The sequence below is a fragment of the Lampetra planeri genome, chromosome 47 (genome assembly GCF_965212315.1).
Source record: "Lampetra planeri chromosome 47, kcLamPlan1.2.h2, whole genome shotgun sequence".
Classification (NCBI taxonomy): Eukaryota; Metazoa; Chordata; class Hyperoartia; order Petromyzontiformes; family Petromyzontidae; genus Lampetra; species Lampetra planeri.
The window spans coordinates 6135881-6155283 of NC_136153.1; the positions used below are offsets into that span (position 1 = coordinate 6135881).

Genomic DNA, 19403 nt, shown 5'->3' on the forward strand with positions numbered 1-19403 from the left:
TGGGAATGGGCAAACTTTTCATAACTCATAAAAAAAATTGCAGCAACGCATGTTCCAGTGTTTTCAGGACATACATGCAGTGAGAAATGTGAATTCGCATTATAGTATTTCTCTGAAATTCCATATCTCTGAAGAGCTGAACTCTGAGTCTTATACTGTGACCAGGCAGTGCTCATAATAAGGGTGGCCAGTTTTTCTAGCAGAGCACGAACATCATGGCAGAAGGGATAATTATTACCACAAAAATTTACAATAGACATTAACAATGTACAGTACTTCTGAATGAATGTGCCATCACCATCACTGAATGTTTAATTTATCTCAACCATAGATTAAAAACTAAACCATTTTTATTTTACCAGGTAAGGCCCCCACTGAGCTATAAAAAATATTTTTCAGAAGCGACCTGGTGACAAATGATAGATTAGCGACGTGGCTTGTCATGTGGAAATTTATAGCAGCCAAATACTCTAAACGCATGTTTCTAAATGTGGAGGGAAAAAAACCGGAGGACCCGGAGAAAAATGCACACGATCACAGGGAGAACACGCACACTCCAAATATACAGGCCTTAAGGGTGAGGATCGAACGCACGACCTCCTGTATATCAGGCGAGGTACTTAACATCTCGCCTTCGACAGCACATGGCTCAACGGGGTGGTCCAAATGTCTTGTGACCGCCAATTAATTCACCCCATAACATTTTTTTTCCTTTGCATGTTCATTTGTTTCAAATAAATATTACTTTTAAAAAAACATTACGTTTTAGAGATTTAAATATGGGTCACAAGACATCTGGACCAACCCTGTACATTGCCTTGTCACCATATCCAGATGGACAGCGCACACGAGTAATGTGGGCTATTTTGGGCCAGCTAGGGTCCTGGGCTAAGACTTGAGCTGGTAGTTACCATCCACTGCTGGATGAGGGCCTCCTCAAGCCGGTCGTAGGGATTATTACACCACGATTCCTGCTCAATGGCTGGTTGGTGAAGACAGGCAGCACACATGTTGGGGCATTGTAGATGCATAATGCATGTTGATTACCCTACGAATAACCCAACGGGTAATGAATGCCCATTGCAATTTATAGGCATATACATTAACGTCTCCATCCTATGGCCTTCGCCAGAGGTGACATCACAGCTATCTCTCTGAGAACGAAACAAACAGGAGGATTTGTCCACAACTCTGGCTGGCCGCCTGATGATGCTGGTTGTAATTACAGGCGAAACGTCGTACTCGAATTGTAAACGCCGTGGGTTTACTCTCCCAACGCAACCGGTGTGCTGTGCTAGTAACGAACCTTACTAATTGGCGATCGAACCCAAAAAAACGTATATTAGGGGCCGTCCATAAATGACGTCACGCACCGGGGGGCGGAGGTCAGACATTTGTGACGAGGGGGTGAGAAATGTGACGTCATATCAAAATGCGCAACTTTAAATAAATATCGAATTGTTATAACAACACTAATTTGTTATAACAACACTCCTACAACATCAGAGTGCAGCGCCACATTAAATACGCACTACAATGACAATAGTTTAAAGCGATTTGAAGCATGTTTTATTTTCAAAATGGAAATATGGTTTTGGGGGGGGGGGGGGGCAGATCTTTGTGACGTCATATTTGAGGGGGGGGGGGGTCTGACTTTTTGTGACGCCGTGTGACGAGGGGGGGGGGGTCAAAAATCGTCCAAAATCGCGTGACGTCATTTATGGACGTTCCCTTATGGATATTGGTCGCGAAAGCCAACATCCACAATGGTAATTTATTTTTCACATTTTTTTTAGTGCATTGCCTCCTGCTGAAGTCTCGTGGCAGCTTACACCACTTGCTTTATGCACGGTAGATTTATTAAAAGGTCGCGCATTAAATCGCAATTATGCAAAAACTAAATTTGCAAAGGTCCCTGAACATGCTGTTGGTGGGCAAGTTACTGTGAGCGAGTCGCAGCTCTGAAAGCCGCCTTTGTCTCCCTCGCAGCGATGATTACTACACAACGCGCGTTACACGTGTGCTCATTTGAGGCTGAGTCGACCTAGATAATCGTCACCGGTGTTGGCCGTGAGCGGGAATCGAACTCGGGTGGCCGGGTTCGTAGCGCGGCGTGGCGCTAACCGCTGCACCACCGCTCCCCCCTACAAAGACAAAGATCCCCCGTGTAGCCTTAACAGACTGTTGGGGCAAGTGCTGTTAGCGAGCATCTATGAAGGCCGGCACGGCACACACGAGGGGGTGGGTGGCCAGCACCACGCCCGACCGCCTTTGTCTCCCCAGTGGCGATGTTTACTACACACCGCACCGGGTACTCATTTGAGGCTGAGTCTACCTAGGGGAAGCCCAGGACCGGTTCAGATAATTGTCCCCGGTGTTGGCCGTGAGCGGGAATCGAATTCGAGTGGCCGGGTTCGTAGCGCGGCGTGGCGCTAACCGCTGCACCACCGCTCCCCCCCTACGCACACACATAACGAGATGAAAGCGTAATTGACGGCAGTTCGCTTTTCCAATTTGAACGATTTTTTTGTTGCTGCGGTGTTGAAAATGTAATGGCTTAACAACAACAATAACAACAACATTAATAATAATTTAAATAAAAATTAAATCAGCAACAGGATGTGACGTTTTACTCGGTGACGCGCCCGGAACAGGATGTGACGTTGCACCACAGCGCACGTGTTGCAGGCTGCCAACACGTGGACGCTGCAGCGAGCAACGCATTTTTGTACCTCGCGCGACAGACACCGCTGCCGTAAAACTCGAGTGCTATATGCGCCGTCATTTATAATTAATTGGAAGATTGTGTGCGTGCGTGCGTGCGGTTTTCCGTCTCGCTTACGAGATGGACCTCGTGGCGGTGCCGATGGACGCGCTGCTTCGCCTGGCGAGCGTGAGCGGCCAATGCCAAGCCGGCTTGGGCCACCTCGCTGACCGGCCACAGCAGCAGGTGACGCGCCGAGTTCCCGTGGCCTCACTGGCCCCCTCGGCTTCTCGTGCCCCCCTCCCCCCCCCCTCGATCTCTCGGCCTCTTAGCCTTCCCCCTGCGAGAGAGGCTTTGCGATGCACGCGGCTAGTCGGAGTGAAAGCATGTTGTTATCTGGGCCCTTGCGTTATCCTGGAAGATGGTTTACAGGTCCGTGTGAGGGCTAGTGGCTGGTCGGTTATCGTCAATGCTAGTGCTAGTGGCTGGTTGGTGCAGGCTAGTGGCTGTATGGTTATCGACAGGGCTAGTGACTGGTTGGTTATGGTTTAGGGATAGTTGCTGGATGGTTATCGACGGGGCTAATGTCAGTGACTGGTTGGTTATGGTTCAGGCATAGTTGCTGGATGGTTATTGTCAGGGCTAGTGGTCGTGGCAGGATGGGTAGTTGGTAAGAGCAGGACTGGAACTTGTGTGATTGACTAGTTCGGGTTTGTGGAAGTGCTATTATATAGCCCAGTAGCTGGCTGGCTGTTGTATACCCTTAGGTTGTAGGTCTAGTGCGAGCTCGTTGGTTATGGGTGAGTGCAGTGTTAGCTATTGATTTTTAGTGATATTGGCCGCTTTAGTTTTCTGTTGCTCACAGCATTCATCCCTTTAACTCTCGCCCCAGCATCGCGTCTCCCATTCATTGTTGTAATGAATAATTTGCTCGCCACTTGTGCCAACCCCTAAATGAAAATCCCATACATTGCGATTGTGTTGTTCAGTTATGACCGAGTGACGTGACCGGTGACGGAATGACAGCCAAAGGAGGGAACGTTTCCAAGAGAATAACCACCGCAGATGAATTGCCGAGATGTGTTTTAACAACATTTGAATATAATGTGAATAATTTGACTTAACGTACGTTTTTTTAGCCAGTTTCATGATTCACAAATAGATATTTGGGTTAGGCCACATAATGATCTGGATAATTGTGTCGTCAACACCCTCCACCACCCGACATAACCCAAACAAATGTGTCAATTCTGTTTTTTAAATAAATAAAATAGTATCCAATTGCTGAAGTTTATTGTGAGAATTGTTTTTCTGGGTGAGCTGAAACAATAACAAACGGCATGTTAATCGCTAGTACACGTGACAAATTGAATTAGTTTAGCCGTGTTGGGTGGTGGAGGCTCTGGACGACATACATTTATCCGGATCATTACATGGCTAAATTTGAAATAATTTGTTCAGAAAACAGATATACCATTGCACCCCCCTCCGCCCCACCACCCCATAATTATTTCAGTACTTCGAGGACGCTGTATACGAATGCAAGAACATCTGCCCGCCAATGTAAACCTCCTGCTGCTGCCACCCTTGCACGCACTCACTCCAGGCTTGGTCACCCTCCGAGCGCGGGGCTCTGCTGGACACTCTCTCAGCGCTGCTGCTGGAGCCCGACTCCACGCTGCACGTGGCGCGCGCCCTGCGCCCGCTGCTGCCCGTGCTGTTCGAGCGTCTGGGGGAAGAGTCGGAGCGACGCGGGGAGGAATCCGAACAGGAGACGCGAGAGTCGAAAGCCTCGAATCGATGGATGGGCTTCCACGAGCGTTTCTGCGTCGCGCTGGGGAAACTCTTGCCGCTGAGCCCAGATGCGGTGCAGTAAGTGTCTTGTTTGACGTGCTCTTCGAAGCTGATTATTCCAAGCCATGGCGACAGCGTTTGTTTTATGTACCACTAACTCTAGTTTTATAAGATGCTGCGGAAAGTAAGATGCACCCAAAGATTTGGGGGGAGTTTGAAATAAAACAAAAAATTCTGGAAAATACAACGTCCCGGGAAAGTGGGAAACAAGGGAATAAAATATTAAGTTGCTCGCCCATCATTCAGTGCTTAATAATATTATGAACCTAAGTAAATTCAGCTTGGTCAAAGCAAGTGTTTAATAACAATTGAGTTGTGGTAAAGGAGTCGCCGAACGTTGTCGGGCTAATTTCAGAAACTTCTCACAAGGTATTAGTTTTGCTTGGTGCCATTACTCGCTAATACTGATTTTGTGTTTCAGGTTTGCGGAGCGATATTTCAAAACGGCACCGCCCGCATTTGTGCGGCTCAGCCACGGCGGTGCAACGGCCGCCAAGGAAAAGGGGAAGAGAAAACGATCCAAACTCATCCCTCTGGCCGACCTGATGGAGGCATCGTATAGGCTACTCAAGGGATGTCACACGGTGCTGTCCGACCAATGGGACTGGAGTGTGTGCGTGCCCCTTTTGCAAGATCCAGACAGCCGCGTTCGATGGTAGGCATCTGTAAAAACGCACGCCTCGCACACCACGGCCATGATTCGGATTTTCCCTCTTTTTCCAGGAAGCATAAACCACAGGGATGTAAAATCATCTCTTGTTTGGGTTAATGGGAGGGAGCGGTAGCCAGAATGAAACCAAAACATGGCTAATGTAAAACACATGTAAATGAGGATATAAAAACAGGTATTATTTATGTTTAAATTATGAGCCTGAGTGCTTGTATTAAGTTTTAGAATTGTGTTGGTTATTTACTTGCATTTATCTCTGTGCAGCGCCTTGGGTGAAACGCACTTTATAAGTGTAAATGATTCATTATTATTATGTAGAATGGGGGTGAATGTAATAGAATGTGTCTTCTGTTTTTATTGCTTCCTAAATTAATGTTTGCACTCACGTGGCTCGAACCATCCCCCGCATGTGTAATAGGTGTACAGGGTACGCCAGATAATTTGCCCGCAGATGATGGAGAATTAACCATATATTCCAATGCATTCCGATGTGTTCTGTGTGCATTTATTTTTTCAGGTACACGGCCAACTGCCTGGCGCTGCTCTGCGCGATGAGCGACCGGCAGAGGATGCAGTTCCTCAGCCGGGTCCTCAGCGAAGATGAGCTCATCTCCCACCGCATCGCGTGAGTCCGACCGCACCAGTCAAATCCCTTGGGTTGTGGGATGCTGCCGTGGTGTAACGGTCAGCGCACTGCACTCGCAAACGGTTCGATCTCCCGGCACGGCAGTTTGTTGAATCTCCCCCGCCACTGTCCACCCAGCATTATATATGGATACGACACAGATGGTCGATCGGCAGGTTATGTGCGGTGGGGTGAAGTGTGGGACCTCCCATCTCTTCCAAGACTTCTGGCACAGCATTGAAGAGAAGGCTTAAGTACCCTGTTGAAATTGCTCTCTTAGAGTTCCCCCTAGCAGAGGCCCTTCCGCCAGTAGTGCGGTAAGCAAGCAGTTGCTGAGCTGCACCCTTACCTTTGACGACTTAACTTAGAATGTGTGACGAGCCCAAATGCTTCGGTAACCACGCTGCTGCTTTGACGCTTGTCCGCAGGGAATCGCCGTTCGCAAAGTGTACGGAGCGTACAGCTTAGCACGTAGGCTTTCGCGACCAATATTCATAATAAAAGTTTTTGGGTTAAATGTATCGTAACCCTTCCACACCCGGCACAGCCAGTAAGGTTTGTCACGCAAACAATTCGCCAGTTAATTGCTACTTCAACCCACTGTTGTGTTGGAGAGTAAATCCACAACATTTACAATCTGAGTACGACGTCTCGCCGGTAATTACATCCAGCATCATCAGGCGATTTGCCAGAATAGTGAAGCAATCCACCAGCTTCCGGTCTCAAATAGTGCAAGATGACGTCATCACCGCTCGCAGCTCTTAAGCGGTTAACAGCTTGGCTTATTTTTTGCTGTCACTGGCTGCTCTTATACCGGCTGCCTGATGTCCCCCCCGCTCGTGCAGGCTGATAAAGGAGAGCGCCTCCGAGGTTGCGGAGGGAGCGCTGACGCTCGTGGCGTCCGACTGTCCCCTCTGGAGCCGCGGGGTGCTTCCCCAGGGTCCTCGTGCGGGCACGGGGAGCGAGTTCCTCTCCAGCGACCTCTCGGAGCGCGTCGTGCCCGTGTGTGGCGTCGTGCTGCCGCGGAACGGGCCCGGAGAGGAGGGCACGGCTGGGCAGGTGACTGGGCCGGTTGAGTCGGAACGCGTTACGCGATTCTGCGAATGTTTAGATTTCGCACAGTTTGTTAAAGCTGTGTCGCATGGTGAACTGTCATTAATGTTCGCCCATTTAACGTGTGAATCCTGTTATAATAATCTTAAAGTAGATTTTGTATGACAATATTTGTTAAGGATTTCTGCCGCGGTGTAATGGTTTACCACAGTGGACTTACAACCCAGATGTCCCAGGTTCAATCTCCCGTTGCAGCAGTTTAAATAAAGGACAAGTTTATTAAAAGGGAAATAATAAAATAATAAAAATTAAACATAATAAAATATAATTCTCACGACGTTTCGGCCACAATGCAAGCAGACGTCCTGCTTGCGTTGTGGCCGAAACGTCGTGAGAATTATATTTTATTATGTTTTATTTTTATTATTTCCCTTCTACCGAAAGAACCAAGAATATGAATCCCTGCAGTCACGAAAGCTTTAAATCGAAAGTTTATTCAACTCCTGCTCCCCCCCCCACCGCTGCCTCTGTCCACCTGTTAGTCAGTCGGCGAGATTTCGTCTGGTGAGGTAAAGTGCGGGTACTCCAGCATCTTCCAAAACGTTTGGGCCATGTGGAAGAGTAGGCCAACATACCCTTCTAGAAGAGCTCCCTCAAGTGGTGGTGAAGGCCCTTCCGCCAGCAGCGGTGCGAGCGTTACATTTGCAAGCCTGAAGGGGGAGCGCCCCCCCCCCCCTCCCGCGGTGACTGAGCCCCGTGTGCTCGTCTCTGCTTAGACCCCGTGCCCGCTGGTGCCGGTCCCCTCGACGTGTGCGCTGCTGCGGGCCCTGGCGTCGGCGGTGGCCTCTCGCCGCGCCGCTCTCATCGAGGGCCCCGTGGGCTGCGGCAAGACGGCGCTCGTCGAGCGGCTGGCGGCGCTGACCGGACGGACGGCGCCGCCCGGACTCCTCACCGTGCAGCTCGGGGATCAAACCGACAGCCGAGTGAGCTCGCGACGCACACACCAGCACTCGCCGGCGACACACACCGGCGTTCACCGGCGCTCACCGGCACTCACGAGCAGCAATCACCAGCAACGCTCACCAGCGGCACTCACCGGCGCTCCACGCAGTGTTGGCAAAGTAGACAATTGGGGGAAAAATCTAGTGGTGACCAAAGTGGTTGAGGTGGCCACAGCCAACTTTAGTTGGTAGTAGGTAAGTAATTTTGCAGTAGTTTATCTATTATTAATTCTTGCTATACATGCATGAAATCTTGCGTGCAACCATCGGTCCTGAAGTGCGTGAATTTTCGTCGCTCGACGCGCCTCGTGCTCCCATGTCCCCCTTGCGAATGACCGGTGTCGCGCGTGCGCTTCCGCGCGTAGACGCTGCTGGGCATGTACCGCTGCACGGATGTCCCGGGGGAGTTCACGTGGCGAGCGGGCGCCCTGACGCAGGCCGTGTCGCGCGGCGACTGGATCCTGCTCGAGGACATCGACTACGCACCGCTCGACGTGGTACGGTGGGCCGGGGGGGGGGCGGGCGGGGAGGGGGTGGTGGGGGATAGGGGGAGGGGGTGGTGGGGGATAGGGGGTGGTGGGGGATAGGGGGAGGGGATGGTGGGGGATAGGGGGAGGGGGTGGTGGGGGATAGGGGGAGGGGGTGGTGGGGAATAGGGGGAGGGGTGGTGGGGGATAGGGGGAGGGGGTGGTGGGGGATAGGGGGTGGTGGGGGATAGGGGGAGGGGATGGTGGGGGATAGGGGGAGGGGGTGGTGGGGGATAGGGGGAGGGGGTGGTGGGGAATAGGGGGAGGGGTGGTGGGGGATAGGGGGAAGGGGTGGTGGGGGATAGGAGGAGGGGGTGGTGGGGGATAGGGGGAGGGGGTGGTGGGGGATAGGGGGAGGGGGTGGTGGGGGGATAGGGGGAGGGGGTGGTGGGGGATAGGGGGAGGGGGGTGGTGGGGGATAGGGGGAGGGGGGTGGTGGGGGATAGGGGGAGGGGGTGGTGGGGGATAGGGGGAGGGGGTGGCCTCGTCATCCCAGCCCTCATTTGCATAAACAGCAATTACTATGAAGCCAGACCCTGCTGCCCCATGAGTGAAACTAATACACTTCTGGGCAAATAAAATATACAATCATGTTTTGGGTTTGGCTAGTTGATAAGTATTTAGTGGATAATATTTGTATATGGTACAAGGGCTGGAGCAGTAGTCGTGGTTATTGCACTGCACAATGAAACCGGCGACCCGCTCACGGCTTAACTCGGTGGTGCAAGAGCACCGGTCGAAACAAAAGGTTTTATTCACCGACTCGTCCTTTGGCCGATGAGCGTGGCCGCCGGGCTCTGCTTATCGTGACCCGTCGTGGGCATCTTTGGAGCGCCGTCGTCGCGAACGCTAAACCCACGCCGCTCCTGTCCCCGCCGCCGCCGCAGATCTCGGTTCTCATCCCGCTGCTGGAGTCGGGCGTGCTGTCCGTGCCGGGGCGGGGGGACTGCGTCCGCGCGGCACCCGGCTTCCAGCTGTTTGCCACGCGGCGGCTGCACGGGGCCGCGCTGCGCCGCCACGCGATGGGCTCGCACGACGCGCTGCTCGACAAGGCGTGCACGCGCGTGCGCGTCGAGCGCATGGCGCGCCCGGAGCTCAAGGAGGTGCGCTCGCCCTGTCTGCGTGTCGTCCTTATGCGCGTGTGGTTATGGGGGAGCGGTTGGCGAGGTTGGCGCGTTTGTGCTGCAAATGCCGCAACCAGAGTTTGATTCGTACTCTTAGTTTTTTCGGTAAAGACACGTAGGTACAAAAATGAAATTAAAATTAATAAAAATAATCATAAAAATCCCGGCGTTTCGGAGGCAACACAAGTCTCCGTCATCAGGTGGGACCGTCACAGCTAGATTTGCTGTATCAAGTGAGGCAGAATTCCAAGAGACAAGCTCTTAAATACAAGTTAAGGGGGAGAGGGGGGGAGCTTATCAGAATGTGGTAGCCAATGAATGGAACGTATTGGGAGGGGGGGGGCTAAAAAAAAAGCACGATGTGTAAGCCCCCCCCCTCCCGATACGTTCCATTCATTGGCTACCACATTCTGATAAGCTCCCCCCCTTCCCCCTTAACTTGTATTTAAGAAATTGCATCTTGGAATCCCTGCCTCACTTGATACAGCAAATCTGGCTGTGACGGTCCCACCTGATGACGGAGACTTGTGTTGCCTCCGAAACGTCGTGATTTTTATTATTATTTTATTTTTATTAATTTTAATTTCAATTTTTTACCTACGTGACTTTACCGACAAAAATAAGAGTATGAATCCTTGCAGTCACGAAAGCTTCAGATCTAGAATCAGAGTTTGATTCTCGCTCGCGGCTGGCATCGATGACGAATGTGTGAACCAGTCCTGGGTCTCGCCTTCGGTCGACTCAGCACTTGCCCCAACAGTCTCCTAAGCCTGTGGGGTGGGATCTTTGCGTTTTGGTTATTGGGGAGAATTGAGCATGTTTAGATTAGGGGTCTGCATTAGATGGTGGTTAGTGGAGGCATACTTGTTAAAGTGTATCGGTGCTTACGTGTTCGTGTGTGTGTCTGTGAGGGCTGCAGCAGGCTTAATAGTTGCTCGCTTACATCTCTATCGGGGGATCTGTCGATGTGGTTAATGGAGGAGATTGAGTAGTATTTTACGCGGATCAGAGTACGTGCTTGTTGTTGATTATTTTTCAGACATGCACGTGTGCATGTCTTTCTGTGTGCGAGTGGGAAGCTGTGGTGCATGGTGGGCGCCTTGATGTTAATAAGGAGTTGTTTGTCGGTGATGGGGCAGGCCCCCAGACCGCTTCATATATCATCATCCCCACTGTTAGCCATGACTGGGAATCTAACTCAGGTCACCTGGCTCATAGCCCAGCGTGCCAACTAAAAATCCGGGCCGTGTATCTTGATTTGAAGCTTTCGTGACTGCAGGAATTCATACTCTTTGGTTCGTTCGGTAAAGTCACGTAGATCTAAGTCACGTAGATCTATCTATGTAGATCTAAATTTTGATTTCAAGCTTTTGTGATTGCAGGGATTCATCTTCTTGGTTCTTTCGGTAAAGTCACGTAGAAGGGAAATAATAAAATAATATAAATAAAACATAATAAAATAATTCTCACGACGTTTCGGCCACAACGCAAGCAGCCGTCCTCAGGTGAAGACCAGGTCTGTTGGGGAGACCTTCAAACGCTGTCTCCCCGACAGACCTGGTCTTCACCTGAGGACAGCTGCTTGCGTTGTGGCCGAAAAGTCGTGAGAATTATTTTATTAATTTAATTTTTATTATTTTACGTAGCTCTATCTACGTGACTTTACCGAAAGATCCAAAGAGTACGGGCCGTGTATGTGGATTTTTTAATCCTTTATATTAAGGTCACTTGCTTGCTTGCTTACGACCGTGCAAATCTTTCGGTCGTTCTTTAACCCACTTCCCGTGATCCAATCGAGCTGACATTTTCCACACAGACTCGTTGTGCGTGACAATTAATTTTCGTGAAAATTTTTTTCCAAAATTTTACACTGTTTAGGGAATTTTTTAAAAATATTTAATTACCAATTGCTTAATGCTGGCAGACAATCATCTGACCCATAGGTGGCAGCCATCTCAAGCCAGAGGACGAGAGGACTCTAGCCGCCACGCATATAAAGGATTTATAGTGAAAAACGTTGTTTTTACGGGTTAATTTTTTTTTTGTTTTTGTATGAATGGGGACACTGCTGACGTGCGAGCGCTGTGCCCTGCCCAGGTGCTGATGAGCCGCTTCAGCCTACCCAGCCCTGCGGCCGAGCGGCTGCTGCTCATCTACTGCCAGCTGACGGGAGACCAAGTGGACAGTTGTGCGGGAGCGGAGGGACCCCAGATGACCCCGGCACAGCCGAGACGCCTCAACATGGAGGGGCGAGTCATCTCGCTGAGGTCGGTCGTGGCACTGTCCGTCCACCCCCCCACCACCACCACAAAACTTCCTCGTTGAATTTGGGAAAAACACCGATGTGCATCGCTGTGTTGTACAATACCGCTGTGGTATACTGTGTTTTTTTGTAAGAATAGTGGTTAAATTTCGATTTAAAGCTTTCGTGACTGCAGGGATTCGTCTTCTTGGTTCTTTCGGTAAAGTCACGTAGAAGGGAAATAATAAAATAATAATAAAACATAATATAAAATTCTCACAGTGAGAATTATTTCATTATGTTTTATTTTCATTATTTTCCCTTCTACGTGACTTTACCGAAAGAACCAAGAAGAAGAATAGTGGTTGCTCAAACATTCTTTACCCCACGAGGCCTTTAACGCAGCAACAACAACAGCAGCAATGTCGCGGTGCCGTCATGTCTGTAAACGTGACGCGTGACGTCACGTGGGCCTGCCAGCAGGCGCTAATTTTATAATGTAGCCCGCCGGAGAACATCGTTCAAGAAACGTGGAGGAGATAGCTGCACGTGCCGCCTGCTTGGAGTGATCTGTGTCCTCGGAGGGCCTCTTCGGTTGTTCACCTGGGATGTTCAGCTGGGATGTTCAGCTGGGATGTTCAGCTGGGATGTTCAGCTGGGATGTTCAGCTGGGATGTTCAGCTGGGATGTTCAGCTGAGATGTTCAGCTGGGATGTTCAGCTGGGATGTTCAGCTGGGATGTTCAGCTGGGATGTTCAGCTGGGATGTTCAGCTGGGATGTTCAGCTGGGATGTTCAGCTGGGATGTTCAGCTGGGATGTTCAGCTGGGATGTTCAGCTGGGATGTTCACCTGGGATGTTCACCTGGGATGTTCAGCTGGGATGTTCAGCTGGGATGTTCCCCTGGGATGTTCAGCTGGGATGTTCAGCTGGGATGTTCAGCTGGGATGTTCAGCTGGGATGTTCACCGTGTTCATCGCCGCGTTCCCGTGCAGGGATCTCCTCAAGTGGTGCCAACGCGTCGCCCATCTCTTCAAGGGCACGGCTGAAGCCAACGCGCTCTGCATCTTCCAGGAGGTGGGCGACGCCTCTGATAAAACCAGTGTGGCAACCAATCAAGATCCCTAAAACACTCGCACACATGACGACGCATCGGTTCGTAGCCCCCGGTCAGGCCCTTCGTGATTGTGCAAGGGTATAGGGGGAGACACTTTGTTATCACGCCAAAGCCTTTGGCACCACTCGTGAAAGTTTCGCGATGTTTTCGTATTGTATTGTAACCGCCACCACTGCCTTGGGCTGGTCGCCCTTTAAAAAGAGCTGCTGAGCTCAATGGGCTTTTGCGTGTGAAATAAAGTGTGAGTCTTGAGTCTAAACTGCGGCGTATTTCTTTTTTTAATTGGGTAAGAGCGGGCTGACTCAGTGCTGCTCCTGCAAGGCAGAACAGTGAAGGATTATGGGATATTAAACGTGCATGTAAACACCTCCACCCACATCGCGTGTCATCAGAAACTAGTTTGCTGTCTTTCCCCCCGCAACTCCGATTAGCATCGTTTGTTACGTACGGTGAGAAAGAAGTTCAACAAACACAATGACCTGGCTCACACTTTGTCGAATTTTCCTTTTGTGATGCTTTTTTGGCAAAAAACATGCCGATGCCACCCACCACTCAAAGGGGTGAATTGCCAAGGCATTAAATGTGTCAAGATATGAATCTGGCCAAAGGTGTCTCCGTAACCTGCCACACATGACTGTAGCAATTCGACTTTCTCATGGTGGGGGACCAGGATGTTCATCTCGCTCCCACAGCGCTGACGGATTGCGCGTTCTCCCCCCCCACCCCCCACCTCAGGCGCTGGACTGCTTCTGCGCGGTGCTGTCCCAGCCTGAGAACCGGCAGATGCTGGCGGAGATCATCGGCTTCCAACTCAACATCATCCGCGAGAAGGCACGTCCTTCTGCGCACCACACACGCCTGCGCGCACACACGCACGAACACGCATTCCCACACGCGCGCGCACAAACGCGTCTGGCGTATTCTCTCACGCGTGTATGGGACGCCACCCGATGCGTTGGGCGGCCTTTTGGGAACATGCCTGAAAGAACGTTCACCGCAGAGATGGAGCGCAGAAATAATATTGTGCGCGGGTGCTCGGTGGATATTCAACGTCGTCATCGTCGTCATCGTCATGGCTGATGATGATAATGATGATACGGGCATACCCCGGTTTATGTTCCTGAAAACCAGTACATAAATTGAAAGAACTTAAATCGAAGCATATTCGTAAAGTAACACCAACGTGAATCGCAGAAGTCGTGTTCAGAAGCCGGCGCAGTTGTCGCTGATGAGGCTGACGTTGCCGTCGTGGGCGTCGTTGTTTCCCCACCGTTGCAGGTGGAGTTTTTCTGTCGCCACTACAAGCCCGAGATTGTCGTCACGGAGACCACGGTTACAGTCGGACGAGCGACGCTTCCTCGACAGCTGAGAGAGGCCGTGACTCTGAGCAGGTGAAGGCGAGACGCGGCAGTAGGCGCTCGCAAACTGCACTTACACCAGCAGGAATCCTGCTAAGCCAAGCGGGGAATGGTGGTGTGTGTGTGTGTGTGTTCGAGTGTGTTTGCGTGTGTTTTTGTGTGTTTGTGGCGAGCGGTGGCACAATGGTTAGCGAACTGCGCTATGAACCCAATATCCTGGGTTAGATTTGCCGGCCATAGCTGACATCAGTGGGCGAGTGATATTTGAACCACTACTGGGCCATCCACCTTCAGCTCACGCTGAACAGCGTGGCGAAGTTACAGTCTTAACAACCCCCATGACTGACACCGTGTGAAGAGTCCTTCATCCAGCAGTGGAATGATTAAAGGGCTATAAATTAATATGATTTATTTTTAACAATTGCGGAGTGGTGAGCGAACTGCGCTACGAATCCGGTTACCCGAGCTCGATTCCTGACCGCGGTTAATATCGGTGGCCAATGATATCCGAACCGGTCTTTCCCACGCCGGAAGGACCGGTGACTGTGTTACGAACCCAGCTTCCAATCCTCGGTGTGCACCGTGTGCAAGGCGTGTGGGTGATTAATCAACACTTGGGTGGCGAGATGTTAACTACCTCACCTTGTCTGCAGGTGGTCGTGGGTTCGATCCTGACCCTGATGCGTTTATATTTGGAGTTTGCATGTTCTCCCCGTGGTCGCGTGGATTTTTCTCCGAGTCCTCCGGCTTATCCCTCCACATTTAGAATCGACACGAGGCTAAAGTATATTTGACTGTTATAAATTCGCGCATGATAAGCCGCTTGGTTGAGCTATCATTTGTGGACAGGTCGCTTCTGAGAAAGACCTACGTCGCTACCTGGTAGAAGAAAAGGTTTAGTTTTCATTGAGCCTAGTAACATCAAACAGCACTTGACGAGCCTAACCAGAACGTGGTGGGGGGGGCTGCCGGGGTGGCTTCTCCGCGCGCTTTCGCCGTCGTGCAGGGACGCGGCGACGTTTGCAGCGACGCGGCCTTCTGCGGTGCTGCTGGAGCAGGTGGCGGTGTGCGTGGCGCGCGAGGAGCCCGTCCTGCTGGTGGGCGAGACCGGCACGGGGAAGACGTCCACGGTGCAGCACCTGGCCACCAGCCTCGGTAGCAAACCCCCCCCCCCCTTTCTCCCACGCCCCGCTGCGTTGTTGTCTCGCCCCGCTGTGTCGGGCTCGCGGTCCTTCCCTGTGTGCGCAGGGATCGTGATGATGATGATTATTATGGGATGTGTAGAACATACATGTTTATCGAACACACCGCAACCATGTATGTTGAACTTCTTTCACACTGTATGTAACCAACCGTGCTAATTGGAGGTGCGGGGAAGGGACAAATAAAACACAAAGCAGTTAAAAATTGTTTTATTTCAATCTCGATTTTATGCTAATTTAAGGCTGATTTGACCTAGTGGGGTTCAGGACCCATAGCTATCACAGAGGGTCCTTGCCTATAAACAATAACAAGCAAGTATTTATGTGTAGGGAGAGTCAAGAAATGCACATTTAAAATAAATATAATAAATATAATTGCTTATAAATTATTTTTCTTGGCCGATCTACCCAATCGCCAAACGTGTCCCCCGCTTCACCGTCCACCCAAGCACCGACTCTGCTGCTACAAACCAGACGTGAGAGATGCCCACCAATCCCCTTTGGCTGCTGCTGTCGAATGGTTGCTGAGCGTGTCAATGTTCTGCGTCCCAGGTCGCACCCTCCGAGTGATCAACATGAACCAGCAGAGTGACACGGCTGACCTGCTGGGAGGGTGAGCACAACTTCTGCTTACAAACAAAACGTCGATGCTTAACTGTTGGACTGCTCCAAGAGCGCACTGTACTTGCAAGGCGTGCTACATTCGCTGCGCCTGGCGTCTTGACCTGCGGATGCCGACCTTCGTACGATCGCTCACGATCCCACGCTTCTCTCTCGTGCTGCGATCTCCTCCCCGTTGCGCACGTACACACACACAAACACACGTGCGCGCGTGCACGCGCAGTTACAAGCCCGTGGACGCGCGGCGCCTCGTGACGCCGCTGCGCGAAGCGTTCGAGGAGCTGTTCGCGCGCAGCTTCTCGAGCCGGCAGAACTCCACCTTCCTGGGCCACCTGCAGACGTGCGTGCGGCAGAAGCGCTGGAGCGACCTTGTCAGGCTCATGCTGCACGTGCAGGCCAAGGCGTGCGGCCGCAACGGCGAACACGGCGAAGGTGGGGAAGGAAGCATTCGGTTTTCCGCGTTTTTAACACTCCGCGCGACACTGGCGCGTTGCGTGCGGAGCTGTGAGCAGCTAGCGTTGCCGCAGGCACAAAGGCGGCGGGCACACGGACAGACTGACTGACATATGGGCAGAGGGACAGGTGTTGTATTTATGTTGAACTTTTTTTGCACCGTACGTAGCCAACCGTGCTAAACGAAGGTGTGAGGGAGTTTTCAATCTCGATTCAAAAGTGCAACGCTCCAGTGGTTTCCTAAATTCGGAAGGAGCGTTCCAAACGGCCGCAGAAGCGCATCGGAAAGCGCGCGATGCGGTGACCGACACATTGTTAATGCTGTGATCATTTACGGTCTGTGCCTGGCCATGTACACAGGCGCAGTCCAAGTGACGGTGCGCGCGTGCTGGTTGACACGGGTTTGCTTGTGTGTGCAGGTGCCGCCCTCCACACCCAGTGGGAGGCCCTGGGACTGCGCCTCGCACAAATCCAGAGGCAGATGAAAGTGGCCGAGAAAACCCTGCTCTTCAGCTTCGTGGAGGTGACCCGTCCTCGTTCACTCACAAGACTTGCACGCACAACCACCCAGTCCGTCCCCTGGAGCCTCTCTTCCGCAGCTAGGGTTTGACCCCTTAAAGATTTCATGTTGTTGGGTTCTTAGCATACTGCGTGAACCACTGCGCCACTGGGGGTCCCACTTCTCTTCCCAGAAACTCTTAGAAATCCCATTTGCGTTGTAAACCACAGCTTAATTTCTCACCAAATATTTTCCGAGTTTCCCGGTAGACTGGAGTCTGCGTTGAACGACTCACAGCCCCAGCTCGAGGTATACTCAATGTGGTGTGCCGGTTGCGGAAATAATTTCCCGTTCACGGACCTGGACAGACCTGGCTCAAATTAAGCCCCGGTTGTTACCAAATCACAGAGGGCAGTTCCAATGGGGCGCAGCGCAGCGCTGCTGCTGGTGCTGAACTCCCTCTGCCGGTGCGTGCGTCCGCGCGGCTGCAGGGCAGCCTCGCGCAAGCGGTGCGCGCGGGTGACTGGGTGCTGCTCGACGAGATAAACCTGGCGTCGGCGGAGACGCTGGAGTGTCTCAGCGGGCTGCTCGAGGGCAGCCGCGGCTCGCTGGTGCTGCTGGACCGCGGCGATACAGGTGGGACCTCGCCCCCACCCCCCCCCCGGCCTCTCCCCCTCTCCCCCCCCCCGACATCCCTTCACTTGCCGACCGTCGAGGCCGATTTGTTTAACGAACTCGACATAAAAAAATTAACCCGTAAAAAAAAGTTTTTCACTATAAATCCTTTATATGCGTGGCGGCTAGAGTCCTCTCGTCCTCTGGCTTGAGATGGCTGCCACCTATGGGTCAGATGATTGCATGCCACCATTAAGCAATTGGTAATTAAATATAATATTCTTGTCCTAAAAAGTGTAAAATTTTTGAAAAAAATTTTCACGAAAAGTAATTGTCACGCACAAAGAGTCTGTGTGCAAAATGTCAGCTCGATTGGATCACGGGAAGTGGGTTAAAAAACGACCGAAAGATTTGCACGGTCGTAAGCGCGCAAGCAAGCAAGCAAGTGAACTTAATATAAAGGATTTAAAAATAACAACAGGTGTGCGTGAATGCATCGAGAAAGAATGAGGCATTGCTTGACTTTCCCGACTTTACGTAAAGTAGAAATGACAGGCCGAGTGTCTCCCCGCTCGCACGCGCGATGGAGCTGCAGTATTCGACGTTCGGGGACCCCGAGACAGTGGTGGAAATTCCACATTCCCGCCGCGTTTGGCGGTATATCCGTAAGTCGATCGCCGTCTAGGTCTCGGATTGTTTGGAATGGCCTTGTTACAGCGCTCGGCCAGCACCAATGAGCAACCACCTGCAATTAAGCCGGATTCTCAGGTGTGAGCGATGGTCTCGGCCTGGTCACCAATAACTGCAAATGCTTGTTGAAGCAACTCCAGTGGCTCTCCTGGGAAGTAATTAGCGACGGACAAAATATTTCACACGTAACGATTTACCCTCCCTACCTCTCGCCCCCCCCCCCCACACTCGCCCTCCGATTGAACGAATTGTAATTATTCCGTTTAATGTTTGTGCGTTTATTAGAGCCAATCTCACGTCACCCGGACTTCCGGCTCTTCGCCTGCATGAACCCGGCCACGGACGTTGGCAAGAGGGACCTTCCCCCAGGAATACGGAACCGGTACGGACTCGAAGGCAATGTGCACACCATATCTACAAGATAAGCGGCGTATCTCCAGCTACGTTTGTATATCTACGCTCGTCCGCATAGCTCCCTTCTACACCGCCCGACCGATGTCAGTGAATGAGGTGTGATTTGAAAGTGAATGATGTGACCAAGGCTCACGTAAGCTACGTTTTGTCGGACCAGCAACAAACCGCCGCTCTCCTGTACCCACGATTGAACTTGGGACGTGAATGCTCGCTGGCGGGGTCATCCGTTCTATGAGCGTGCGCACCTCACCCCCGACAGGTTCACGGAGCTCTATGTGGATGAGATCGAGGACACGGGAGACCTGGGCATCCTTATCTCGGACTACCTGAAGGGGTTGAATGTCACTAGGCCCACCATCCAGGGCATCATCAGGTAAGGCTTCCTGGCGCTGTGTTTGATATGGCGTGCAGTGCCGTGTGACGTCTTTCAGCTGTTGTGGTTCGCAACACGGCAGCTGGAATAGTGGTATTTGAATATCCTGTACTTACATCACTTTGTTATGTCTTTGTTCACCTATTAATTATATTTGGTTGTGTTGTATGGCAAGGATGATTATTTTGATGATGGTTGTAATGGTCTAAGCATTTCCCAAACTCCAGTCCCAGTGACCACCCACATGATAATTAGCCTTTCC

At 51.5% G+C, this 19403-nt stretch overlaps 1 protein-coding gene across 1 annotated transcript in view; it reads left to right on the plus strand.

Moving 5' to 3' along the window:
- Positions 1-2648: 2648 nt before the first annotated feature.
- Positions 2649-19403, plus strand: part of MDN1 (midasin AAA ATPase 1) — an 85055-nt gene continuing 68300 nt past the window's right edge. The window contains exons 1-19 of the mRNA XM_078615516.1: positions 2649-2950; positions 4311-4576; positions 4980-5213; positions 5746-5853; positions 6699-6912; positions 7683-7889; positions 8273-8404; positions 9322-9537; positions 11656-11825; positions 12795-12876; positions 13652-13747; positions 14195-14307; positions 15281-15429; positions 16029-16089; positions 16321-16529; positions 16970-17073; positions 17541-17685; positions 18640-18736; positions 19028-19141. Coding sequence (XP_078471642.1) covers positions 2846-2950; positions 4311-4576; positions 4980-5213; positions 5746-5853; positions 6699-6912; positions 7683-7889; positions 8273-8404; positions 9322-9537; positions 11656-11825; positions 12795-12876; positions 13652-13747; positions 14195-14307; positions 15281-15429; positions 16029-16089; positions 16321-16529; positions 16970-17073; positions 17541-17685; positions 18640-18736; positions 19028-19141 — 2822 coding nt within the window. The 5' untranslated portion in view covers positions 2649-2845. The remainder of the gene's footprint in view (positions 2951-4310; positions 4577-4979; positions 5214-5745; positions 5854-6698; positions 6913-7682; positions 7890-8272; positions 8405-9321; positions 9538-11655; positions 11826-12794; positions 12877-13651; positions 13748-14194; positions 14308-15280; positions 15430-16028; positions 16090-16320; positions 16530-16969; positions 17074-17540; positions 17686-18639; positions 18737-19027; positions 19142-19403) is intronic.